This window comes from Frieseomelitta varia, unplaced genomic scaffold, assembly GCF_011392965.1.
Source record: "Frieseomelitta varia isolate USP_RPSP 00005682 unplaced genomic scaffold, Fvar_1.2 scaffold_885, whole genome shotgun sequence".
Lineage (NCBI taxonomy): Eukaryota > Metazoa > Arthropoda > Insecta > Hymenoptera > Apidae > Frieseomelitta > Frieseomelitta varia.
The window spans coordinates 484,315-511,242 of NW_025110684.1; the positions used below are offsets into that span (position 1 = coordinate 484,315).

Genomic DNA, 26,928 nt, shown 5'->3' on the forward strand with positions numbered 1-26,928 from the left:
CACACAAGGTGATCTAAGCTTTGCAATGGATACAAAAAGATATGGCAGTGGAAGACCTTCATTTTACATCACTATATAAATATTGTTAGCTTATAAAAACGATATCTAATTTGTATTAAAAACGTGGAAATAGTAATAGAAACTGAAAAATGTAATTCATAATGAAACTAATCCATTGTAAAAAGAGTTACAATTTTGTGCAATTTCAATGTTTTACTTAGATCATATGTTTTTTTTCTTCTTTAAATAAAAATATAGTAACAAAATGTACTGATAAAGAGTAACATAATCTTACTTATAGACCAAAGTTTTATACCAAAATTATTTACTATATAACTTTCACATCCTTGGAATATAATACTTGCAAAATTTTATACTACATTGTGATGTAATTAAGATTTTTTTCTTCTTTCTTTAATATACATCGTGATCAACAGTTTCCTTTTAAAAGTGTTTGTATATTATAGCTTTAAATTATTCATATATATATATATATATATATATATATATATAAAAATGTAAAAAACAAAAAGTTTTTAGTTTTTTTTTTTAGAAATTTTATATTTACGTTCGCTATATTTTCCTCTCAAACGTAATTAATCTATAATATACAATATTTTCTTCTTAAATAGATATTAGTTCGTTAGAAATATTTTGTTGCTATTGTTTTTAGTGAATACGTTCATGCAAGCGATATAATAGATCGTAGAATGCTCGTAAATATTAATAGAACGACTGCGCAACGGAATGACATATTACCTACAAGATTAATCGAAGCAGTCAGGTACGTTTTCCATTTTAATTCATTTCTCTTCTAAAAATAGCTGAAAATAATACCCATTAGTACGCTTAAGTTGCAGCACCATATGAAAGAAGAGTACAACACGATCGTATATATTATGTGGCGCAAATTAAATACTTTTTTTTTTCTTCCAATACTTGATACAAGGATTCTGTAAACTTCAACGTTGTTACAGGTTTCAAATCTCTTGCAATCTACAAAATTTATATTAACTATTGATTAGAGGCAATCTCATAATATTAAATAAGCCTTATTTAGCTTAATTTAATGGAAGGCAAAACATTTGCTTCAAGAGTCCTTTCTTTGGACTTTCATCTTCCTCGTCGTCGTAATTGTGTTCATCGTAGTTACTAATGATCTCATTGTTATTGCTAAAACCGTATGTAACGTCTGTGATACTTAGAGAACTGGAGCACATCGGACTTTCGTATCGGAATGGAAAAGGTGGTGATAACCGATATTCGTTATAATTATTGTCGTTCTCATTCTCTTCAGAGTATGTCATTAAAAAAACATTGTTATGATAACCTCGATTTCTTGAGCTGATATTCAATAGGGGATCGATCCGAAGCTTTGCAAGTTTATCTTGTAATTCGTACATGTAACACGACTGTAATTGTTGCTGATTTTGAGTGTGACGTGACACAATAATAAGCGGTTCTTGTCACACGCAGTCTTCCAAAGACATAAGCAACGGGTTCACATACTCAAAACCTTCGAATTCGCTTTGATCAATCTTGTCGATCACTCTCCTGCAAAATATTTTATTTCCAAATTACACGAGAAGGCTCAAACTTGATTTATGAATTAAAATGTAAGAGTGAATTTCTTACTGTTTACTATCTGAGTAAACTCAAACATATTGAAATTTCATTTTTTTATTTAAAACATAAAAATAAATTCATTTTAACGAAACTTACGGATCATCTGGAGTTAAATGAACTGGTTCATCTGTAAATTCTGGTGGGAAGTTCGCTAAGTCACGGTCAGAATCTAATCTTGGTTTATAAGGTGGCGTTACTTGTTTCTGTTCCAACTGAAAATTTATCAACAACATTTAACGTGAAACGTTACTATTTTATAATTAATACGAATTGCTAATGAACGAAATGCTAATGATAAAAATGACAAAAATTACCATTTCCCAATCTATCGCTTTAAAGAAAGGATGGGCAACAATATCAAGGAAACCAGTCGGCCTCTTGCCACACCCCAATCTCTCGGTTGGATCTTTGCAAAGGAAACCTTTAAGCACCGACGCTGCTTTGACCGATAATGACCTTGGTATACGAATTGTTTTCTGCAAAATGACTTGGAATAGATAATCTTCAGTATTTTGATCTGGATTTTCTTGTGCACCCGCGATATCGAACGGGCTGCGACCTGCAAGCATTTCATACAAAAGTACACCAAGTGCCCACCAATCTACAGAGAAACTATAATCTTCACCCCGCAATATTTCAGGTGCTATGTAATTCGGAGTGCCACAGAATGTCGCGGTTGTGTCACCCTCTCTAACACCTTCCTTGCACATTCCGTAATCAGTCAATTTCACATGTCCTTCGTGATCAAGTAATACATTATCTAATTTCAAATCTCTGTATATGATACCTGCACAAAGAAATCGTCAAAGCACGTCATTATGGATAATATTAAATTATATTTAAAAGAAACAAATAAGTTGTTTAAAAACTTCTATTATTTATAGATATATTTTGTTCTCAAGAGAGAAATTAGACCTCATTCTTTTTAAAAGTACAAACAAAAGATATTGCCTTTACCTTTCTCATGTAAAAAATTCAAAGCGAGACTAATTTCAGCTGCATAGAATCGAGCATGCTCTTCCGGAAGACGGCGTTGTCGTTGCATATGGAACATCAGATCACCACCACGTACGAACTCGATCACAAAGAACAGACGAGAGGGCGTCTGAAAGCACGAGTGAAGTCCTACAAGGAAAGGATGATTCGAAGCGGTTTCGAACACGTGTTTCTCCGTCTGAACCCAGTCGATGTCTTCATCATCCGTTACTAAGGCTTTCTTAATTACTTTCATCGCGTAAATCCTCTTTGTACGCTTCAATTCAACCATCAAAACTTTTGCGTAGGAACCACGACCAATTACCCTAATCAGTTCGAAATCGTTTAACGAGTATTGCCTCTGCATATCATTAGAATTATCCGCATCGTTTAATGTATCCAATGGCAATTCTTCCCTTTCTTCACTTCCGGTTCCTAAACAGTTAATTTAAATATTTAATTCAGCAAATAATCTCAGGTCATCTCTTGGATAATAAAAACTCACATCTATTTATACGAAGAGATATTAAAACTACAAGTTTTATGAATTAATTCTACAAGAATATGAATTTATTCTTACGATTGCGTGAATGCTCCTCAATAATTGGCAATTCTGAGATCTCATCCTCTAAATGAGCTACCGGGCTGCATTGAACAGAATCAAGCTGTTGTTGATCGCCGTTCCTGTCGATCGTCTGCGAGTCTGTGCTTGGCATCTGCTGTTGTTGCTGTTGCTGTACACTCAAGCATGGCTTGCGCACCACTTTGTGACATTTCTTGTGTACCAGCAGCTTGCATTGAATGCATTTGAACCCCTGCCGACCTAGCCCCCAAATCCGATCCTGGCAGAACGCGCAAAATGCTCGCTACGAAAGTTAGAGAAGAAATTATTTGCAAAAATAACTGTTTTCACATTTTGGACGTGACTCGAGTTACATTCAACGAATTAACTTAATTTGAAGGATCATTGCTCCGGACTTTCTTTGAGAAATCAAAATATTACACTTCAGACATTCAAAAAAATGTTACACTTACAGTTTAGATTATACATTAAAAGTATTATTTGTGAATTCGTTTTTGAAATAACATCTTTTGAAATAATAATTTAAGTAAATTTCAACGAATCTATGAGTTACCATTGAATACTAATCTATTAACTTATCTATTATAATTTATAATACTTATTTATTATAATTTTATGATACTTATTAATACTTAATTTCAACTTCCAATCAAAAGATCATAGGAAAAATCGTTCTAATCTATATTGTAGAGTATTTTCAAATCCTGCCTTATTATAAGATATAAAAAATTCAATACTATCAGGTTTCCATCAAAACTCCAAGAACACTATTCGTACATTCAATTTTCTTGGTTCATTGTCACTACAAGTTCTATTTTAGTTTATGGATAAATTACTCGTTCTAAAAACTTGTAACATATAACGAATCAATGAGTTTGCTACTTATACATAAAATTATTGACCAACTTCTACCAAACAGCATCAACTTCTTCCACATTTTTACTTTTACACATTAAACATTGCACATGAGCCATTCATCTCTGGGATCTGCATCATTCAAGTAACAAAAACCTACATTCTTAGCATTCAAGGGACGAATCATTGTCATGATTGACGACTAAATAGAGAAAATGATGTTTGACGTTCACTAGCCAGCAAGTTCCTCTGACAAGGGATCTGACAATCTATCCATCATGATGAGATCTGGATTGCAAATACTTGTGATCACAGTATAATCGTGCGTGATTGATGCGTGGAAAATAATACATAATAATGAGCTAAAAGAAAAGAAGGGGAAAGTAACAGTGGAGCATTTAAGTTGAATGAAATGATGCTTACCCGATTGAAACGTTTCGCCTGAAATATATGACCATTCACTCGGTACAGCTTCCTCCATCTACGAGCGCCGCGTCTGTAGATGCTTCCTTTGGAAAATGAAAAAACATAAATATCACGAAAGAACCAGAGAATTGATCTTCAAAGTTTATCCTGATTCTTTTCTCCCTTTTACATTTTAGTTTCTTTCGTTATTTCATCCGGAATATTAACTGAACAAAATTGGACATGCGTCAACGATGCTACATATACTATATCGTAGAGACTTGCGTGCCTTCGATGACGCTACTTGCTCATTAATTAACGGTAAAAATATAAATTTCATTTAAAGTTTAAAATGCTCGTTTACAAAATTACAATATCTTTAAATTCTCATTTAAAATGTATTCCCGTTGAAATACCGCATTGGAAGATCTGCAGTAAAACTGTAATTGGCCTACGTCCTTCCATACTTCCCGACAGTCAAAACTATCACACAATCTTGCAAAGGCAGAACAGTCGTGTAAAACTTGTAAACACGATAAGGTCATCTTCGTGTGTAAAAGCGCGATATTTGAAATTGAAAATATTAACAAACGTAATGGAATACTGATCGTGATTAGAGTCTTCCGTTTCGACTTTGTTGACACGTTAATGTAGTATGTTACACCTGATCTTTAATCTATATGATATCTGATGTTACACGATCAAAAAATTGAAAGAAAGAATCAGCCCTTGAATGGGATGGAATAAAGCTGTCCATTTATAACATTAATCATTAAGATACAATAGCCACTAACAATATAAAATATATGATTTGTTATTTATTTTAGAAAAATTGTTTCATTTACAGAATGATCTGATTAGATTCCTCGTGTTGATATTTTAAGACTCAATTTTTATTAACAAACTCTATATTTCTGTTTTTCTGTCGTACTTTACCTATAGTTTATAAAACATAGAATAAAAGAGAATAAAATTTAATTTCCAACCATTTTGGAATAATAAAGTAACAAGAAATATTTACAGAACCATAATTAACTTGACAAAACTAAAAACATTTGTTTGCTCTGTCGTATAAATGAAAAATCAGGTGTACATATAAAATATAAATGATGAAATTAAAAATAAGCGCGCTGATATTATCGATGTTCAATGAAAAATAAAACAGATCTGCTTGATCCTAAATGCAGCAATGTAACATTCGAAAAGAACAAGCATCGGCGAAAAAAGAAGGACGATCCTTTCCAATGCTTTCAATTTTCTTTTCTCAATGATGAATATAGCCAGGCTACTCATGTTCCTTTATAGTGAAATCCTGAACTTATTGTTAATCAAACAACTCGCTGGCTAGTATTGTGATGTTGAAAATCGTTGAATCGTGAAACTGTATCTAAATATATTAGAAATTTGTTTCTTTGCTGATGAACACTCACTGTCTTCTCCCTGACAGGGCATTCCTGGCGCAGGCGGCACGTTAGGAAAAACTGTAACAGAAACAAATAATTTCTTATTTTCATACGATACATTACGTTTTCATTTTGTTAATTAAAATAACACAAACAAAGTTTAAGACAGATCCACTAAGCACGAACACCAAAAAACAACTATTTCTTTGAATAAATTTTGTGTTTCACCTTGCTGTTCTCTTCATTTATTCCAGAAGAATGATTTACTTATTATTACAGATTTTGCGTAAATGTATTTAAAATTTTTCTTTCTTAATTAAAGCAGGTTTAAGGGGGAAAAAAAAAACAGCAAAGTCAAACTGGATGTTACCTTGAATATCCTAGAAATACATAATAAGTTGGACATGACCAACTTGTTACATATAATGTAATACAATATAGAGTCTCTAATTTATTGTAGTGCACTTAAAACGATCAAAAATCCAGCTGTAAAGCACGGAAAGAATATCTTATGAATATTCAGTCATGCAAAACAGGCATTGCTATGGTAATTAGTCCAGGGATCCACTCGTTTCAATAACTAATTCATTACTAGGTTTTTGTTTAAATTAATACACTTTTGGATTACGTACATTTACAACGGTTAACGTGACTTTCTTTGCCACTTTTGTTTGATCTACAAGAAGAAAGATTTCTACTTTAGTTTCGAAAGAAGATTTTCTCTCCTATATATTGGGGCTATAGCACATTCAAAAATGAAAGAAATTGTACAGAATATTACACTGAATTTTCTAAGAACGTAATGACATGCTATACAGAAATCTTAAATAATAATTTAACATTAATTGATTATTAATAAAACGAAGCATTCTCTTTCTGTAACCAAGAAAAGCATCTATATTGAGTAACTTTGCTTCATGCTGAGAAATTTTATGTTATGGGAATTAGGGAAAAATCGATGAAATCAAGAAGTCTTTATAAAATTAAAACAGACATGTAAATATCAAGTACTCTTCTTATATAATATCAACTTTTCGAGTTATAATTATATAATTATATGAAATTAAATTTGTAAATTTTCAAAATGAACAATAATAAGAATTTAGTTACCCAAGCAATCTTTTCACAGTCGTTCAAATTTCGATCGAAATCTTTTCATCATACGTTAATATTAAAATTCATAAAGCATGTCTGCTTGTAACAACTATCTCTCTTCATTATTTCTTTAATACCGCTTAAATATTTCATCTCAAACGTGGAACAGGATCAAAATATTTTCAACTAATTATTTTACTTATAACGTATGATGCTAAATTTTCAGATCATAGTGTATGTATAAGTATGTACACTCATTCGCTATAAAAACAGTAATTATAATCATAACTTACAAGAAAACTATCCTACATTTTAATGATCTTATTATCTAAATAAGATAACAAGCATACATAAAGGAAGAGAAATCGAGTTGTTCGAAAAGTTCTTAGCGAAATTTAATTAATAAAATCTCAAGATAAAATCTAAAATATTTTAATAGAATTTATTAAGCAATTTTTTTACATTGTTTATTTTATAATTATTCTGTTGTTGTTAAATAGAATAAATAAATAATATATCTATAAAGCGAGATGTTTTAACACTGTTTCATCGAAAGTTTCCAATTTTGAAAAAATATACGCCGAAAACTTTTCGAATTACTCGAATATGAAAAAATTATGACATGTATACAACAATAATTCGCTAAAATTGATTAACAATTAAATATTGAATTAAATTTCAGAATTATTTTGTAAAAAAAAAATAAAACAGCTTCTCGCGCTCTTTTCCCGTAGCTTTCGTACAGAATAAATATTATGTTCAAAGTGTTAGCATCTAGTAACTTGTAAAGGGGGCATATACATATTATGCACATCACCATTTTACAGTTGTAAAAAATCATAAAATTCCACTTCGTGGTTAACCCTCAAATTGAACGAACCAGTTAAATGGAAAAAAAGAAAGAAAGAAAGAAAAATACATTGAAAGATAACTCGAACGATGTTTAAAAACGTTTCGATATGTCATACATAAAAGTAAGTGGAGATACCAACGTAGATCATGCATGATACATAACGTCGTCATAACGTTACAGCTAGCTTTCTATTTTAGCTCCGTTTGGAACAGTGTGGATAGAGATGAAGACGCTGATGTTGGTACAGTGTACGCAATGTTATTCCAGCAACTCACGTCTACCAAAATCGCGTACGTAACAGAGATAACAGAGAGAGAGAGAGAGAGAGAGAGAGAGAGAGAGAGAGAGAGAGAGAGAGGTCTATATCGGATTCGGCAAGTTGTCGCACAGAGTTTGTTCCCTACTGTTACTTTCATTCCAGAACCTGATCATAAAACCGCGGCCCGATAACGAATAACATTGAATTCGATTGATGCGATTGTTGTTATCGCTTTTATCGGCGTAGGCCTCGCCGGAGCAATCGTTATTTTCGATATCGACCGTTACCATCGAGAGCGCGATACCTCCGAAGCCGTTTAACTCGAACGAAGGGAATTCTTTCCAGTTCAATCGTAGTTCAATCAAGATAGTACGAAGAAAGTATCACTTATTAGTAACTTGAGGGTATAGTTTCGTTGTGCAAGCGAAAATATACATTTAGTATATAGTATAAAGTTTCACGCGCAAGTATCGCATGCATGAAACGTTCTGGTAAGTCAGGTAAATAATAACAAAACCTTAGCTAAGCAATGATCGTAGAATCAATGAATGACGACGATTATGTAATTGGAAATTATTTCTGGCAGGCAGTGATAGTTGACAATGTTTGTTGACGAACTTTTCTACATCAGCAAAATATCGAGAAATTGTTTGAGGTTTTTATTCTAATTTCATCAAGTTCTTTGCGCGAACAGAGAAAATTGTAAAACGATTTTTTAAATTTGCAGCAGCGAATGAGGACAAGAAAGACAAATTTAGAAGCTCGTACGAATCCAAGAGATAAAAGTACACATTTCGTGCTAGTGAATATAATATTCATAAATCTTTGTTTCCTTAAGTGAGCTCCTGCATTGTTTTACTCTGTTGATACAATACTCTGCACTACTCTACAGAAGTATGTAACTATATGTACATATGTATATGCGTTATAACCTTCTTCTTGTCTTTTGGAAGAAAATATTCCAAGTATCCATATTCCAGCTGCAATTTTCAACGACATACATTTGTCGAAAAGTACAAATAATTTGATAGAAAAACGTACTTTAGATGTATTAATTTAGGGTATTAATTATTCCATTGTCAGTTTAGATCAAAAGACAAACATGGATCAAAATCGGAAAAGGAAAAGATTTTATTTCATTGTTAATTTGAGTACTTTCTTTAACTCAACTTTGATGAAACGAAAACTGAGTAAATAAACTTTAACTGATAAGTTAAAATATTTGATAGTATTAATATTGTAATAGAAAATGATATTAATTAATGAACTTCTCAACGCAAAAATACACGTGTTAAACATTTTAAACAGGCCACAAATATAACAAAATGCCAATGTATACTTTGAAAATAATCAAATATACGCACGAAAAATAGTGAAAATACACACGTTAAAATAAATCAATTAACAATAAGCCAATTAACAAGAAAACCGTCTCAAGAAAAAAAGAGCGCTCGATTTTTCTCGATCGATACCGATCGGATTTCCTCCTTGCACTAGGCTCGTCGTTTCATTCTTACTATTAAAAACCAGCTGTTCGTCTAAATCAATACCTATACAACATGCAATCTGAGACTATCTATAGAACAAGGAAAAGAGACAGAGAAAGAGAAAAGGAACTAAGTAAGAAAACAGTGACTGCTAGTAAGTAACGAGCACAGTATTTCTATATCATCGTGCCTCGTAGCAACGAATAATCGGCCTTTTTAAAGATTGAATTGCCTTCAGCGCGGGGCCAGATGATGACCTACCCCAGGTGATGTCGTTGAACCAAAATTGCGAGGATCCGCTTGTATCGTCGATCAAGGGCGGCATAGTCGGTGCAGAATCTGGCGGAGGATTACACGGCCCGTGAACACGACACGTACTAGTCCCTATACCTCGATTAGCAGTCGCGTACATAATCTCTGTTGCAGTGACTTCGTCGATATCAACGTCGGAAGTGTCGTCGATGCCTTTATCGCAGAGAAGCTTGATCCTGGACGACGAGGTGCCAGGCTGCGCAAATATATCATCACGCGGACTATTATGAGGCGAACATTCTGTTCTCATACTGGCGATAGGCTGCTCGTATTCTGCCGAGTCGCTACTGGGCGATGGTGGGTAGGTGCTGCTGCTAGATTTGATTGGTCGATCTCGTGGGAGAACTTGGATGCCGGTGGACGAAGTGGAGGGTCCTCCTTCGACGCCAGGAATCCTCCGCCCAACAGCAGCTGCGGCCGCGGCCGCAGTGGCCGCGGTGTAAGAATAGAAGGAACCACCCTGTATCATCATACTGCAGGGTGGTTCCTCTACTGCGGCACCAGGCCCTGTAGACAGGCCAGAGGAGGAGCCAGCGAGCTCACCTTGCACTTGCTGCACGCCGTATATCCCCTGTGAAATTCCCGTCTCGGGCTGATGATACTGTTGTTGCTGCTGCTGATGCAACGTCTGATGCTGTTGTTTATCCTTCTCGCGACGCGGCGACCGACCCCGATCGCTGACCGACGTTGCGCTCCAGTAACCCCACGCCATTTTAATTTAGTAGAGGAATTTATCTTGGAATATTTTTGTTTCGTCTATCCCGGTTGCCTAATGTCGTTCAACGGTAATACACCACTGGACTCCCGTCTTTTGCTCGCTACTACCCTCTAACTCCCACCCTAAGTTTTCCCTACTTTCCTTCCTAGAGGTAGGTGCGCACGCTCTTTCTCTATCTCTGTCTCGTTTCAGCTGGATGTCTTTCCCCGGACTCTTTCTCTCCTTCTTGCTCCTCCAATGATCTCTGTCCTCGTCTTTTACCCGTGGGCCCGACCTCTTGCAGGAGAACCCGGCTGAGAATGCGACGAGTCAGCGCGATCGATGCTGGTTTATCGCCACTTTTGCTACCTCTTCGACAGCGATTGTTAAAGCTGTGATGTCACCACCTCTCGACATGAATCGGAGACCATTGAAATTTTCCGCTGCGAGTCGAGAGGAGCGCTCTGTTATTGTTTTACGTTTCAGGCTAATCAACGTGTAATGCTATCTTTCTCTTTTGCTCGACTTTTCCCTGTCTTTAGCTTGTCGTTTTTACAAACTATTGCTTTTTTTTTTTGCTTGATTTTTTTTAGAGAAGTTATAAATTATATTCTGCTGTCTGGACGCGTCTCAACCAGAGCGGTCAAGTGTACTTGCGTGAGAAAACTTCGTGGCTAATCGGTTCGTGTAAGAATATCGACTGCTGCCGCGGGATTCGTTAACTACCGCCGCCGACCGACGCGCTTTACTCCACGAAATGCGCAAACGCTGGGATAAAGGCACACTCTGGAAAAAACAGGACTGATTTCTCTTCAACAAACTACCCAACCCTTTTCCCTTCTTTCTTCCTACCCCTCACTCTTATCCATTCTCAACTCTTCCTCGTTCTTGATATCCTTCACTTATTACCGTTTCTTTTTCTTTTTTTTAATATTCTGCTTCATTTTTGCATTCCGTTCATTTCTTTTTTCTCTCTTTCCTTGCATCTCACTTTCGTCACTTTTCTCTTCTAACGAGTGCTCTTTTTCTTACCGTTTTAACATAAAAACGTTTTTTGTTGACTTTTACTGGCTTTTTGAAATATCTTTCTTTTTTTTTTTTATAGAGGATGTCGCAGCAATCGCGATATAATTGGCAAGGGGATGTTTTTAAGGTGAGGAAATAAATTGAAAATATAGTTTGAAATTTCTTCATACGCGTTCCTTGTAATTAACCAAGCTCTAGTATACTCGACAAATTTTCAAATTCAATTTTCTCTAAAATAAAGCATTATATACAAATTTTACTCTATATCTTTGACTTTGATTGCTATATATTTATCCTATAGCTAATTGTTAAGTGGAGTGTGATTAATAATCACACGCACTTAAGGTACATAAGAAAGTATGTGAATTATTCTTAAATTTGATCATTACAGGAAATGCGATCAAATTCGTCAGTAAATTACGCTTGGCTCGCCTATATTATGATATTGCAACAAAATACGTAATAATATGTAATACTAACGCTTTCCAACTGATGATATTTCATAAAATATATAAAATATTTGTTCAAGTTTTATCACAAATTATATACATCTAGTTTTATATCAAAAAATGTGATTGTCATCTCCGATATTTAATATTAAATATACTGTTCGATAAAATATGTAATTTTGCAGATTAATATTAGAAGCTAATTATAATAAATACATGTAGTAATTCGAATACAAATTATTCGTTATAATTATAATTTCATATTGGCATAAATTTTAGACTTATATGCCATTTATGTGTATATATATGTATGAGAACTTGAATAATTAAATTAAATTAAATTATATTCTTATTAAAATTTGGCAACATTTTAATATTATTACATTTAACATAATTATATTTTAATTTAAAATATTATTTATTGAATTCGAAAAATTTTAATTTTATACATTTGATAATGTATATTTGAGTATTCTTTTCAATATAAGCAATAAAACTAAAATTCATTGAAACAAAAAATATTGTCTATTGTAAACATTTGTGTAATTAACATATACTTTTGCTTGAAAAAGTGCTATATTTAAATAACATATTTTGTCCAAACATAAAAAGTAAATTTCTAATATAATCTATAACTGTATTAAAAAAGAAATGTTGTCATATTAAACAATTATTTTGTGCTATTTATACACTAACTATATATACACACACATATATTTTTTTTTTCAACATATAATGAATTAAAAGAAATACTTACCATGTATAGTTATTTCAGTATCCTTCTCGACCTTGTAGAGACGCAATGCTTCATCTAGTTCATGCTGGGTAGCAATCCTGCATGGATCTCCTTCATCATCAATCCATTTCATTGTAAACTGAGTTGGTCCTGTTGCACCAAATCCACATATTGTACGCATTTCCTCTCGTAATGTATCTACTGAAATGCCCGGAGTGATATAGGTAATCTGTACTTCCCTAATACAAACATAAATCATTATAATTATTTTTTCTTTAAAAATTTCAAATGTATAGATTAATAATTACTTCAATTATGAACTTAATATTTTATGTTATATTTTATTATAATAAAAATATTATATACATAACACCACTCTACTCTTATGACAACTGAAAAATAATTTATATAAATTTATAAATAAACTTTAGTCACTGCATCATGTATTGTTATTACATACAAAATATTTTCTCAACTAATTTAACAATTTAAACAGTAATAACAATAACAATAATATTTTCACAAAGTTAAGAATATCAACTATAGGACTAAAATATATGCAATTAAACTGAATTGCTTTGTTATTCAAAGTTACTTGTATCAAATTTAATGGCATTCGACTTATAATGGCTTCTTCTAGATTTAATTCATATTCAAATTTCTAGTTTTAATTCATATAATAAAATGCCATTAATTAACTAAGTAATAAGAACATGTAAATATATCTATGTTTCCTTTAGTGTTTCAGATATATATTAATAATTTACTGTTTGTATTATTAATATTAACTTGTTAAATCCAAATATATCATTTGTATTACCCATTGTAAATAATTTTCACTCGAATATCATCACTATCTGTTGTCTGTGTAGGCATTTTTATTTGGAAATTCTTCTCTTTGCTGAAAAAAGACACCGTTAAATGATACATTCCTTAAAAATAGTTTGAATACATGAAACATATCATTAACAGGGCAATATTAACGGAAATAAATCAGTTATGTAATAATAAATATCACAATAGATACTCGCATATAACTATAGGAAATTTATTTACAATATTATGTATTTCTTTTTAAATTACTTTTTTCCAAATTAGTGACAATTGCACATTGTAACTTGTACGATTTTCATATTTAAAAAGAAAATACAATGTAACTATATTTTTAAGCCAGCTACTGCGACAATTTATTATGACATAAATTCACCAGACATTTATGAAAATGAGAGCGACGTGATTACAAATCTAACTATTCAAAAAAGTTTTCTCTATGTTTTTTCTTAAACATTAGCCAAAGATTAATTAAAATAGTTGAAACTTACGAACTAAAGTGTTTAACGTCCACTACAATACATAGAAACCAGTTCAACCGAACTAATTTTAATGTTTTTAATGCAATGCGATGATTTTCTTCAAGAAATGATTAAATTGCTATGTCAGACAGAATATCACGTAATATACCTTCGGGAAAAAAAATAAAACAATTGTCTTGCTTTGCAAATTATTTGCTAGAAATAATCATGTAACAAACACAAAATTGAAAAGCATTTAACACAGCAAAACGCGTTGTCACTTGGCAGCCGCCATGTTTATTAGACATACATCTTCATGAGGAATAAGGAGATCCCTATTTTCCCTATATAAAACGATGTATATGTATTGCATTTATTAAAAAGATCTTGTTGATATCAATGATCAATTAAAATCAATTAAATTATTTCGTAACAATTAATTGATCGTAACTATTACGAGAATTATTCGCTTTATTCAAAAATTATGACTTTGTAATGACATTTTTTCAAACTATATATTATATATATTACAAAAAACATATGCGTACATATAATCTATTTAAAAATTACTTCTATTTTTTAATAATATGATATACAAGCTATTATTTAATTTCGCATGTATCGTATATATGCAATACAAGTTATACAACTTGTAGAAATATTTAAGTGTATTATTTATAATTGTAATTTATTAATAGATTCTTCTTAATTTATATTACTTGTTAATGCGACAGATTAAACATTCTTGCAATTTATGATTCATATCATATTTATATTAATCTTGAATAAGATAAAGATAATTATAAGAAATTGAAGGCGTGGTAAATTCCAACTATCTTCAGTGATATTGCAAAGGCACGAAATTATTCAATAATTTCTCAGAAAATTTTAATAATCGTTACTTTACCTAGAAAAAGATTTATATTGTTATTTACATATTATTTATAATTTCTTAAATATATGCTTCTATTCTACTTATTTTTATTTCCTATATAACTGTTTCATAATGAACGTTGGTACGAATTAAACTTAAAAATCACTAGATTTTCAAAGTTTGCTAGTAGCTTGTAAATATCAAGTCAAGCGTCTTTGTAACATAGGATAAATAATTGGAATTTCGTGTGTTATAAATAATAGTAAATAATGAAAAATAAAATTTTTTCTATCTCCATCAAATTGACGTAAAATCAGTGGTCTTAAAGTCCATTTTATTCATTAGTGTACTGTTATTCTAATTACTTTGTTACTTTGAGGTTATATTACATGGAAGATTAGAAACACTATTACGCGAGATTAAAGTAAGTAAAAATTTGTTCATAAAACATGTTAAAATATATTATAAAACAATTTAATTTTCAAATTTTAGTTACAAGATGAAGAGATCACATTCTAAACGAGAAAGAGATGAATACGAAAATTATAGACACTCGAGGGATTTCGATCGAGACCGAGATCGAGATAGAGATAAAAATCGCGAGCGCAATCGTGACCGTGATCGAAATCGAGATCGAGATCGAGATCGAGATGGAATTAGGGATCGTGATCAAGAACGCGACAGAGACTATTATTATTACGATAATAAAAATAGTAAAAGAAATGTTTCTCACAAGAGGGATCATGATCTCGAAGAAGCTAACAGAGATGAGCGGTCATACAACCGACGTGAATTGAGAAAAATGAAAGATCACAGGGAGGAAAAGGAGAATAGGAAGAAGTCAGAAAAAGATAAAGCTTCAGATAAAGAAATGGAGAAAAAACAAGAAACGAATGCTTCTAATGAAGCAATTGAAAGACAAAATCGAACGGTTGAGTTGTTAACATCAAGAACAGGTGGTGCTTATATACCACCTGCAAAGCTGCGTATAATGCAGGCGGAGATTACCGATAAATCAGGGGCAGCGTATCAACGTATTGCATGGGAAGCCCTCAAAAAATCGATACACGGTTACATTAACAAAGTTAACGTGAGTAATATTGGGCTTATAACTAGGGAACTTTTGAAAGAAAATATCGTCAGAGGTAGAGGTTTGCTTGCTAGATCCATCATACAAGCTCAAGCAGCATCACCAACCTTCACGTCCGTTTATGCAGCCCTCACTGCAATCATTAATTCTAAATTCCCCAATATAGGAGAATTAATATTAAAACGTCTAGTAATACAGTTTAAACGCGGGTTTAGAAGAAACGACAAGCCTCTCTGTATATCTTCTGGGACATTTATAGCACATTTAGTAAATCAAAGAGTAGCACATGAAATTGTAGCTTTGGAAATTTTGACGTTATTAGTAGAAACACCAACAGATGATTCAGTAGAAGTGGCTATTGCATTTTTGAAGGAGTGCGGTATGAAGTTAACAGAGGTTTCTAGAAAAGGTATTGAAGCTATATTTGAAATGTTAAGAAATATATTACACGAAGGACAACTGGATAAGCGTGTACAATATATGATTGAAGTTATGTTTCAAGTCAGAAAGGATGGATTTAAAGATCATGAAGCTGTTCCAGAAGAGCTTGATCTTGTGGAAGAAGAGAATCAGTTTACTCATTTAATAACATTAGATGAAGCAACAGATTCTCAAGATATATTGAATGTATTTAAGTTTGATACAGAATATGTCGATAATGAAGACAAGTATAAACAATTGAGTAAAGAAATATTAGGTTCAGACGTTAGTAGTTCAGAAAGTGAAGAAGAGGATGAAGAAGAGAGTTCTGACGAAGATAGTACTACTGCTGTAGTAGAAGAGAAAGAAGACGCAATTGTAGATAACACAGAAACAAATCTCACTGCTCTTAGGAGAACGATATATCTAACAATACATTCGTCACTCGATTTTGAAGAATGTGCGCATAAATTAATGAAAATGCAATTAAAACCTGGACAAGAAACTGAACTTTGTCACATGTTCTTAGATTGTTGTGCAGAAATGAGAACGTACGAAAAATTTTTCGGGTTATTGGCTGGTCGATTTTGTGCTATTAATAAAATGTATGTTACGCCATTTGAACAAATTTTTCAAGATTCATATCATACGATACACCGCTTAGATACAAATAAATTACGTAATGTATCAAAATTTTTCGCTCACTTACTATTTACTGATTCTATATCGTGGGAAGTATTGTCTTGTATAAAGTTAACTGAGGAGGATACGACCAGTTCCAATAGAATATTTATCAAAATTTTATTTCAAGAACTTTCTGAATATATGGGATTATCTAAGCTCAATCAACGTGTGAAAGATGTTACATTGCAACATGCATTTGAAGGATTATTTCCCAGAGATGATCCTAAAAATACTCGTTTTGCAATCAATTTTTTTACATCTATTGGACTAGGTGGTCTCACAGATGATTTAAGGGAACATTTGAAATCTCATCCAAAACCTGTTGCAATTCCAGCATTAGAGCAAAAAAATGAGAGTGCAAGTGAGATTTCTTCTGCAGATTCTTCTCTCTCCAGTTCAAGTGACTCGTCGTCATCTTCAACCTCTTCAAGTAGTTCAAGTTCTGATGACTCTGATGTATCTTTGGATAAAGAAACGAAGAAAGGAAAGAAAAAATTGAGAAGAGAACAAAAAAAGAAACAACCAATCAAGGAAAACAAAAAGAAACATAAAAAAAAAGTAAAACATAAAAGGGTGAAAAAGATCACGTAGAATTTGTGTATAAAATAAAAAAATATTTTTATCTTTCATTAACGTTACGTTATATACAACAGCTGGAATTAAGGAAGCTTATATGTATATATTGAAACACAAAATTTTTAAAACAAAAATAAATTACGTTGTCAATAAAAGTATCAAACGTATTTATTATGTTTTTTTTCTGTATTATTTATATTAGCAAGGGATAATATTCATACCATTTATACAAGATATTCTATCGTGTTTGTTCAGATTTACCTGAAATATATTATAATAAACTACGTATATTATCGAGACAATGAAAGTGCGAAGTACGCGACCCATGTTAAGCTCGCCCTGACAATGAACGCGGAACAAACGCACTTCTATCCATGTGGGTGTGCTCAGCGAGCAGCGTGTAGGTTATTTTGACGGGGGAATCACGTGATTAAATACTTAGCCATCGCCACCCCGCCAGACCGACACTACAACACGCAATACGCAGACTCAACCATTTCACATCCTTCGGAAACGAGTGTGGCTGACCGAAGTTGATCTGTAACGCGTGCATATACGTTGCACACACATACGTGTACGTCACATATTCGATAGATACGAAAATACGATAGAGACGAAACTGCTAACGTGGTAGGCACACAGAGCGCGGTAGGAGACCAAGCGTTTTGCTAGCTTGGTGTTTAGACGGGGTGTTAACGTTAACAAGAACCAGAGTGAACTTTGCTCGTCGATACGATACTCGCGATGCTCCTGTACTGTCTACGAATTGTTTGTACATAAATAAAAGAGACTACGTGCCGAGAGTGTGCCCAGATTCAACATATACAGGATCGTCACGTACATGCATGAAATTACATACTGTATATACTTTACTGTACACTTTAATTAAGAGCACAATGCTCTGTATAGTTACGAAGCTACATAACGAAGTATATATGTATCTCCTATAAGTGCTGTCGTCTCATGTTTACATACGCGTACAGTTATAGCTGTGTGTGTGTGTGTGTGTGTGTGTATAAGTGAGAAAGAAAGAGAACAGAAGCAGAGTGAAGTTTTTGTACTGCAAAAAACGACGTTCCGCGGAAGGTTGTCGTAAGAAGTACCAATCTAAACACCACAATATATCAAGACGACATTTCTAATATCACGTGTGGCGTGTACGAAACGACTGTCTCTCCTTTTGTTGTGCATCGATGTACAATGCATCAAGTCCGTAATTGACGCACGTACGATGCCATAAAGAATAATGCTCGTTTTTTCCAGTGGTGAGTGTCCTGGAGCGATCGATATTCCTCGGTCGCGGTGTGCCAAGTCAATTTATTCTCAAAGAGTGTCACTCATCCTAGTGATGATGTTCATCGATCGAACGTACCGTCGATTTAATTACTGCAACAAATAGCATTAACGTGAATATTTATTGGTTGTTGTCGACCGTGGTGGCGACAGCGGTCGTGTAGTGGTAGTGGTCGTCGTCGTCGTCATCGTGGTCGTGGTCGTACGGTAACGACAAGAGTGGTCAGTGCAGAGTGACAGTGGCGACGACGGTGGTGGTAACTGTGACGGCGGCGGCAGCGACAGTGGTGGTAGAAATAGCTGCGGCGGCGGCGATAATCCAATGGCGGTCGCGATCGCGATAGCGACTACAGTGACGGTGGACACGATAATATCGCGAACGGGTGACGATAAAGACGAACGCCAGTGATAACGAAATAGCTCACGACACAATGCGCGGTACATCGCCCCCCGAGGAAACGTACCATTGATATGGGAGTAACGGCGGAACATCGCAGAATTGTGCAAATGGAATCGGCAATAAGCAGAAGTCGAATGAGTTGCGGGGAATAATTTTATTAACGACAGAGTTGCGTTCGACGGTGGCGTGTATTGGTAATGTAAACGAGAAATTGAACACCGAAAGCGAAACGTTCGCTGCAGTGATCGTGCTTGTGTTCGCAGTGAAACGGACAGAGAGGTCGAGAGCGAGAGAATTATCATGTATATGGAGGTTCCTTTGCAATGGACAATAGACTGCGGATAACGTAACGTAAGGGGAGAAGAATACACGTGAACGGGTTAGGCTTGTTCCTGACCGAAAAATAGAAAACACACAACAAGGATGAAACGTTTTGTATGTTCGGTCGTGCGTTCGCTTTTTCAGAACACGAGCTAATACGTCGAAGAGTTGGAAGTGTTCGCGTAGAGCGAACGTGCGTGTATTGTGGGTGTAAATACGCCTATGTTTTCGAGTCGGATGAAATAGCGTGGTATGTCACGAGCACTGAGAATTCCGCGCGGTCCCGTTTTATCTTCTCGAATTTCTTTCATGCAGATATTCCACGAATAATGGAGACGTTATTACCGGGGAATGCGAACAGTCAGTCGTATAGCCCGCAGTTGAAGACCGTTTTGAAGACATATCAATTATCTGCTGTAAAAAGCTTACAGGGTCCAAGCTCGGCCCTGCTTGGTATGGACTGCAAAAGCCTACTGCAGGAGGAACCCTGTTATTCGCCCAACCGATCGAGTGGTTGCGTTGCCGATGCGGAGCCGATCTCTAAGGACACCGTCGAAAAGGACAACAATCCGTCGGTAACGCCTATTGGCTCTTGCAAGACCTCGGTTCGTAGGAGCGAGCAATCGCACGAAGACTCCGACGAAGATCCGCAACTAGAACGTTCGAAGAACACCTCTGAGAAGAGGGAATTGGAGTTTCAGATACCGATCTTGACAGCACCGGACCAAAGTTGCTCCGAGAGATGCGAGACGATCCTTGAGGGCGAGAGGATATCGTGTTTTGTCGTAGGCGGTGAGAGGAGGTTATGTTTACCGCAGATATTGAACACTGTTCTGCAAGAATTTTCGCTTCATCAAATCAATCAAGTCTGCGACGAGTTACAAATTTATTGTTCGCGATGCACCCGTGATCAATTGGAAGAACTTAAGCATTCGGGGATTCTACCGCGCAACGCACCTTCCTGTGGCCTTATCACTCAAACAGATGCCGAGAGGCTCGTCAGTGCTTTGCTGTTACGGACAGAGTCGTGCGATCCCTCTCAGATCGGTAATCAAGATAGCCTCGATAAGAAAGCATGTACCAAAAGTGACGACGAGGAGTCTATTGTCAAGTTTAAGGTGTATCACGAGTGCTTCGGTAAATGTAAAGGAATCTTCGATGCGAGTCTGTTCGAGTCGGACGAGTCTGTATGTATAGAGTGTACAGATTGTGGTTATCAATTCTCGCCTCAACGTTTTGTCAGACATGCTCATAGATCTCTTGAAAATCGTACCTGTCACTGGGGCTTTGATTCTGCAAATTGGCGAGCATATCTGTTGCTTTCGCGAGATCAAGATCATTATAACAAATCGCTCAGCTTGTTTCGAGAACTGAAGGAGAAACATCTCACACTGGGCTCGAAACGAAAGTCAGAGGTATTGTATTCTTATTTACATATAAGAACACTAAAATTCCTATTATATTATTTCTTACTAATAACATAATATCATATTTAATATATATGTGAAAAAGCTTACATGCTATTATTCTATGGTATTTGTTCTGTATCGAAAAAAAAAACAAGCAGAATAGAAAGAAGAAACTAAAGAATCCTTTTCCAGTTGCGGCACGATTCGGAGAAATTAAAACGAATTAGAAAAGATATAGGAAGAGAAGATTGTCCAGGAATTTATAATGGAAACGGCTTAGGCATGTATCATCCTGTATCTCAGGTAGCTAATACAACTGATCCATATCTACAAATGTCATGGGCAGTCTTTGAATTAGCAGCTAGAGGAGCTTCAGCTTTTAGACCGTGGAATACCACAAATACTTGCAAGCATAAGGATAAGTAAGTCTAGTAAACAAACATAGTCAGGACAATCTGCTATGTTTTATAACATGTTCTTGGTATTTTGTAAACAGTTCATCATTGGTGCCTGCGTATCTCAGTCGTGGTCCACCTGTACTACAACATCCAGAGCATGTGGTTCCTCTGTCTGAATGCAAACGTTTTGAACCGCATTTTCAACCAAACGTAGCCTTAGCACCTATACCTGCACCATCAGTGCCTGTAGTACTTCCACCATCTGCTCATCATCAACGACGACTTCATCATGAACATAAACGTTATAATCATCATTTGTCGAGTTCTAACGAGAAGAAAGAAGTTTCGTCGGATAACGTCAAGTCTGAAATAACATCTCCCAGTTCCGCTATCGGCGTGTATTCCGTATTCCCTTCATACGCACCGAATACGACCGAAAGCGATCAGAAAGAACTGTCACAAAAGACTAAGCACGAGATGGGTGAAGAAGAAGAAAGTAGTGCTGCTGTAACATCTTCGACGATAAACATAGAACCACCTTTAGCCGAAATTGGAACCTCTTCGCTGGAAAGTGATTCCGACTCGGAAGGAACGGCAGCGATAGACTTGGAGGAAAGGTTATTAGCTTTGGATGTACCACAAGATGTTCTAGAATTGGCACGACGCATAGTTTCAGAAAATGCACAATTACGACGTCATCGGCGTTCAGACGCACGCGAAATATCACGATTACGCAATCAGTTACAAATGCAGCAAATACAATCATCTAATGATGGTGATAAAAAGGAGGAACTGATAAACGCAGCGAGTGCAGCAGACAGTACAGAAGGTAGTGAGGAAACGGAAGTTGTATTACCGTCAACTAATAAAGAGTCTGAACCTATTGTTCTAGCTGTTAGTAAAGAATAAAATCAGTGATTAGAGTTTTTTAAATTATTTAATACAAAATTGCTCAGCAATTTTTTGCAACGCTCATCTTTTATCAGATAAGCATGCATTAAATTTAGTACTAGCTATAACGATAATGATAAATTCTAAATAAATAACAATTGTTTAGATTATGTGATATATAGAAAGCCTTTAACATTGTAGTCGTTAATTTGAAAGTTTTATTGTAACCAATACTTTCATTATATCGATTTTAATTAAAATCGAATGTAGATATTGTAATATATAGAAAAAGTAACATAAGTTAACCAAAATTTATTATGCCATTTAATATTATACTTAATGGTTTTTAAATAAGTTTCTTATGCATATTAAATATGCATATACCACAAAGATTTTATGATCATTTGTTTAATTATAAAATTAAACAATGGTCAGAAAATAAGAGATTAAATTACTTTTCATTTACTTTTTTATAGTCATGATTGCATAATGTAAATAATGACCCAAGTATCATAGATATATGTTTATATTGATAATATTATTATGTAAAATATTGCTAAAGTACAAAAAATCTTTAGGTGCTATATTATATTAGGAATGTTCTAAGCAGAAATCTAGGTGTATTTCAATTCATATTACATCGTAATATCGAAAATCTCGATTATGTTCTAGTTATTGTCCTATTATAGCGTTAATAATTGCGAAATTTTATTTCGTCCTAATAATTTTTTTGTTAGAGTGATTAGTTAATCTATATATTTCAAAATTGCGAAATTATTATTCAAATGATATATCATAGTAAATCGAAATTTAATTTATATTTGAAAAAGTTATTACATTTTTGTATGTTGAATTATTCTTGTATTATAAGAAGAAATTATTTTCAACTTGTTAAATATACATTCATTATATCACGAACCATTGGATAAAGGATGGAATATATTATTTCGTAAAAGAATGTGTAAAATCGTGTTATGAATATTTTTTTCTGTCTTTCTCTCTTTTTTTTTATATTGATATTTATTTGTGACATGTATCTACATATCATTTTAGTTATATGTAAAATTAAAAGAATTTAACCCCGTGGGTTTTGAAATATTAAATGTGATTTATTATAAATATTTTTACACGATCAGAAATTAATTTGTATGAACATAATATAATCCATATTTATAAGCAATTCTGAAATGAAGTTATAAGCACAACTAATTTTTATTTAATGTTATTTTCATTTCTACTCGTTATAATAATAGAAGCAACACATTTTTTCCAATTATCCTTGCAAAAGCAACACTGACTTAGAGATATACCTAGATACATATTAGACATCTAAGTATAAGAAAATACGGATATGAAAATATAAAGATTATAAAGAAAGAATATTTGTACATGTTCTTGATATATATTTCTTTTTAATCTTATTAATTTAAATGTTTGCCTTTATTTCTTTATTTTCTTAAATTTGTTATCATTGTATTGTTTATTCCATCTCGCAATATGTAAAATTATTATAATTTAAACATAAATTTTAAAAATTCAATGTATTATTGTTGAATCATAACATGATTTCGTCCCTTTTTTTCTAAAGGGCTAGTTAAATTTTTCAAATATATAAAATTTTTTAAAAATTAAACATATATTGGAAAGGTTATTTTATAAGCTTTATAAGCTTTTTGTATCAGATACATTTTAGAACAGTATGAAATAAATCTCACACATATTTACATATGATATAGCAAGAAAAAAAAAACAGTAACTATACAACAGTTGTGTATTTGAAATAAACATATACACATATTTCGAGACTGCTTCGGAGATCTCTTATCACATACATTTTTCTAACATAACAAGAGTGCCAGTAATTCTTGTATCATATTGAAGCACAACGCATAAGAAATTTCCATTTTCAATTTTCTTATTCATAAACACTTCGCTTTTTAAACCTAAGTAAATCATGAATTTCCAAAGCAATCCATTAAAGGAAGGAAAAAAATTGATAAAAATATATAAATATAATTGAATACTTAGGATAAATGCATTCATTATTATATTCCATATAACATTTGGTCAATATATATATTCGAACTTCATATATATATATCATATATATATATGACATGTAAGTTACATTGTATTGTTGTAATAATATAAGCATCCCACCTAAGGTGAACAGTGTAATAATTTATGATTTTCATACACTCAGTTTATTATAGAATATCTAGAATATTGTAGTAAATAATACATGCACGAATTGCATACAAAACTCGATTGTTTGCATATATCTGAGATCTGCGTATAAAAATTTTCAATAAAAAAATCATGTAACTGCCATGACTAAAGATGTATTTTAATTTTGAATGGATGACGTATTTTAAGTTAAAGTGGGAAATTATAAATACATAATACGTGACGCCTGACTTTATTAACATTTATGCACGGAAACGCATTAATGTGGATTTCGTTCGTTCGAATAAATATTTTTCTGCCGATTCTCTTGGAGTGATTTATAAGAGGGTACAAAACGTTATTAAGTGTTTCGTAAATAAGAAATACTGTTATTGTTATGGTATATTCGGTTCAATTTGCACTGTCGAATAGTAACTAGTATACTTATTGCATTATTATACGCATACGTTCAATATTATGCGTGATATTGTAGCCAATGTGCGTATATTTATGCATTAATATCAGAAAACTCGTTCGATTCTCATTTCAAATATAGTAGGCTATAATAGGATTTCGTGCTCATGATAGATGTAATGATACGAAATACTAATCGAACGAATTTCGATGTCCCATTGTTTTCTCTTTACATGCCCATGAATCCGGAACTCAAGAAAATAAACTATTGAGCGATATAGATAAAGCGTTCGTTATATGCTAAATATTCAGACGCAATAAAACATAATTATTCGACGCAAATTATTTCATAGAATTTAAATGACCTTATACGTGATAATTATAAGATAGAATTATGCGTAAAATATTGCTTCGTGAATGAACTTAGTAACTAGTGTTTATTGGTCTTTAATAAAATATATACATGCATAAGTAGAATGCACACTCATTAGAGAGAAAGAGAGAGAGAGAGAAGTATGATGAAACGTTTTATTTCAGACTGATTTCGAGTTTATTTCGTCGATAAAACAAACAATGAATAGAAGCTATGTTAATCAATTAGTAATAATATGAAAACAATTGGTATTTACCGGGGACGTGGTATGTATATTATGTTAGTAAAGTGTGCTGAGATTCTCGCGTAATAAATTATCTCGGATACGCTATCAATAGTTTATTTTCTTAATTTATACTTACTCTTCGATAAACGACATAATAGATTTAGACGTGCAGTAGCTTACGAAAGTATTTGAACACCGACCATAGAAATCTTTTATATTTATTGCACACACGTGTTACACCAAACATTTTAAATTTTCAATAGCACAGTAACGACACGATCATGTCATAATTGTACATGTATTGCACATGAATTTGAAACTTGAGTATGCAATTTTTAGATGTTTCGAAATTTTGCCAGTATATTCATGGTAATCAAAGTCTCATTGCTACGAATGAAATTTAAAAATGTTTCGTGTCACGCGTGCAAGATATTCGTAAAAGATTTTTACGATTGTTCGAATACTTTTACGAGCAACTATAAATGTGTTTCGTACATTACATAATACTCATAAGGAATTAAGTACATAAAAGAAGTGCAATACGAAAGTACAAAATTTGATGTTTCATTTGAATTTTATATATTTTACAACAAAAGAAAAGAACAACAAAAGAGATACGTGCGGATAGCTTTTTCGATATTCTAAATTTTTTTAAGATATATAAGACTTTCGAGAATCTTTTACTATCAGAATATCTTTACTGTATGTAAGACCATGTCCCTGATAACGTACTTACATATATAACGTTGAACTTTTGAATAATATTGTCTAATAATAATAAAAAAAAGAAATGAAAGCGGTTTAGAACGATTTAATGTTATACAATTTTCTAACCACTTTAAACATTATCTTGAATTTTTGTATGACCGAATTTCTATATTCGAACGACGAATTCCATGTTCTTATGGATGGATATTTAATATATGAAGTAGCTCCGGTAGTGATCTGATTTTTCGCATAATTGTAGGGTAAATGTATATATAATTATTTTCAAAAAAAAAAAAGAATACTCATTGTTAAATGTATATGAGGGGAAATTGTTATATATAAGGCTATTATCGTCATTTATATTAATTGAAATAATAAACGACGTTTCGATTAAATAAGATTTTTCCACGTTATTGCTTCGAATTCTTTTTATTATACATACTAATACATTATATAAAATTTGTTATATATATATTTATTCGTAAATTATATGTTACATTTTTAGACAACTGTAAAAGTTGAATGGCAAGTATTTAATTCTAATAATGAAGATATATTATATACATATAGACCACTATCGATGATTAAAACGCGAATTATCAAAATTTTTATAACAAATTGTAACTTTTATT

The 26,928-nt window shown here is 33.1% G+C and overlaps 3 protein-coding genes across 4 annotated transcripts; 2 read left to right on the forward strand and 1 right to left on the reverse strand.

Annotated features, from left to right (window-relative positions):
• Positions 1-1,328: 1,328 nt before the first annotated feature.
• On the reverse strand, positions 1,329-14,890 carry LOC122537032 (atypical protein kinase C). Of its 2 annotated transcripts, XM_043669913.1 has the most exons (10): positions 14,773-14,890; positions 13,582-13,662; positions 12,783-13,000; positions 5,875-5,925; positions 4,463-4,548; positions 3,182-3,467; positions 2,584-3,036; positions 1,941-2,413; positions 1,723-1,838; positions 1,329-1,554 (listed from the first exon to the last, which is right to left on the reverse strand). In XM_043669913.1, exons 1-10 carry the CDS (start codon positions 14,814-14,816, stop codon positions 1,467-1,469), a joined length of 1,896 nt encoding a protein of 631 aa, XP_043525848.1. In that variant the 5' UTR covers positions 14,817-14,890; the 3' UTR covers positions 1,329-1,466. The 2 variants fall into 2 exon arrangements, with proteins under 2 accessions (XP_043525848.1, XP_043525847.1); XM_043669912.1 differs by lacking the exons at positions 12,783-13,000; positions 13,582-13,662; positions 14,773-14,890 and adding an exon at positions 9,803-12,121.
• LOC122537031 (ski oncogene) lies at positions 8,138-26,615 on the forward strand. Its single transcript, XM_043669910.1, has 4 exons — positions 8,138-8,153; positions 19,616-21,126; positions 21,313-21,542; positions 21,617-26,615. Exons 2-4 carry the CDS (start codon positions 19,828-19,830, stop codon positions 22,425-22,427), a joined length of 2,340 nt encoding a protein of 779 aa, XP_043525845.1. The 5' UTR covers positions 8,138-8,153; positions 19,616-19,827; the 3' UTR covers positions 22,428-26,615.
• LOC122537033 (pre-mRNA-splicing factor CWC22 homolog) lies at positions 15,086-17,852 on the forward strand. The gene is made up of 2 exons (XM_043669914.1): positions 15,086-15,351; positions 15,420-17,852. Exon 2 carries the CDS (start codon positions 15,427-15,429, stop codon positions 17,710-17,712), a length of 2,286 nt encoding a protein of 761 aa, XP_043525849.1. The 5' UTR covers positions 15,086-15,351; positions 15,420-15,426; the 3' UTR covers positions 17,713-17,852.
• Positions 26,616-26,928: the final 313 nt, after the last annotated feature.

Bases quoted from the DNA above. Each gene is read 5' to 3' on its own strand.
- LOC122537032 (XM_043669912.1), bottom strand. From the start codon at position 10,565: ATGGCGTGGGGTTACTGGAGCGCAACGTCGGTCAGCGATCGGGGTCGG. The intron at 3,468-4,462 runs GTAAGCATCATT...TAACTTTCGTAG, and splicing joins AGGCGAAACGTTTCAATCGG to CGAGCATTTTGCGCGTTCTG. The intron at 3,037-3,181 runs GTAAGAATAAAT...TTAACTGTTTAG, and splicing joins TGAGGAGCATTCACGCAATC to GAACCGGAAGTGAAGAAAGG.
- LOC122537033 (XM_043669914.1), top strand. From the start codon at position 15,427: ATGAAGAGATCACATTCTAAACGAGAAAGAGATGAATACGAAAATTAT.
- LOC122537031 (XM_043669910.1), top strand. From the start codon at position 19,828: ATGTTCGGTCGTGCGTTCGCTTTTTCAGAACACGAGCTAATACGTCGA. The intron at 21,127-21,312 runs GTATTGTATTCT...ATCCTTTTCCAG, and splicing joins GCTCGAAACGAAAGTCAGAG to TTGCGGCACGATTCGGAGAA. The intron at 21,543-21,616 runs GTAAGTCTAGTA...TTTTGTAAACAG, and splicing joins ACTTGCAAGCATAAGGATAA to TTCATCATTGGTGCCTGCGT.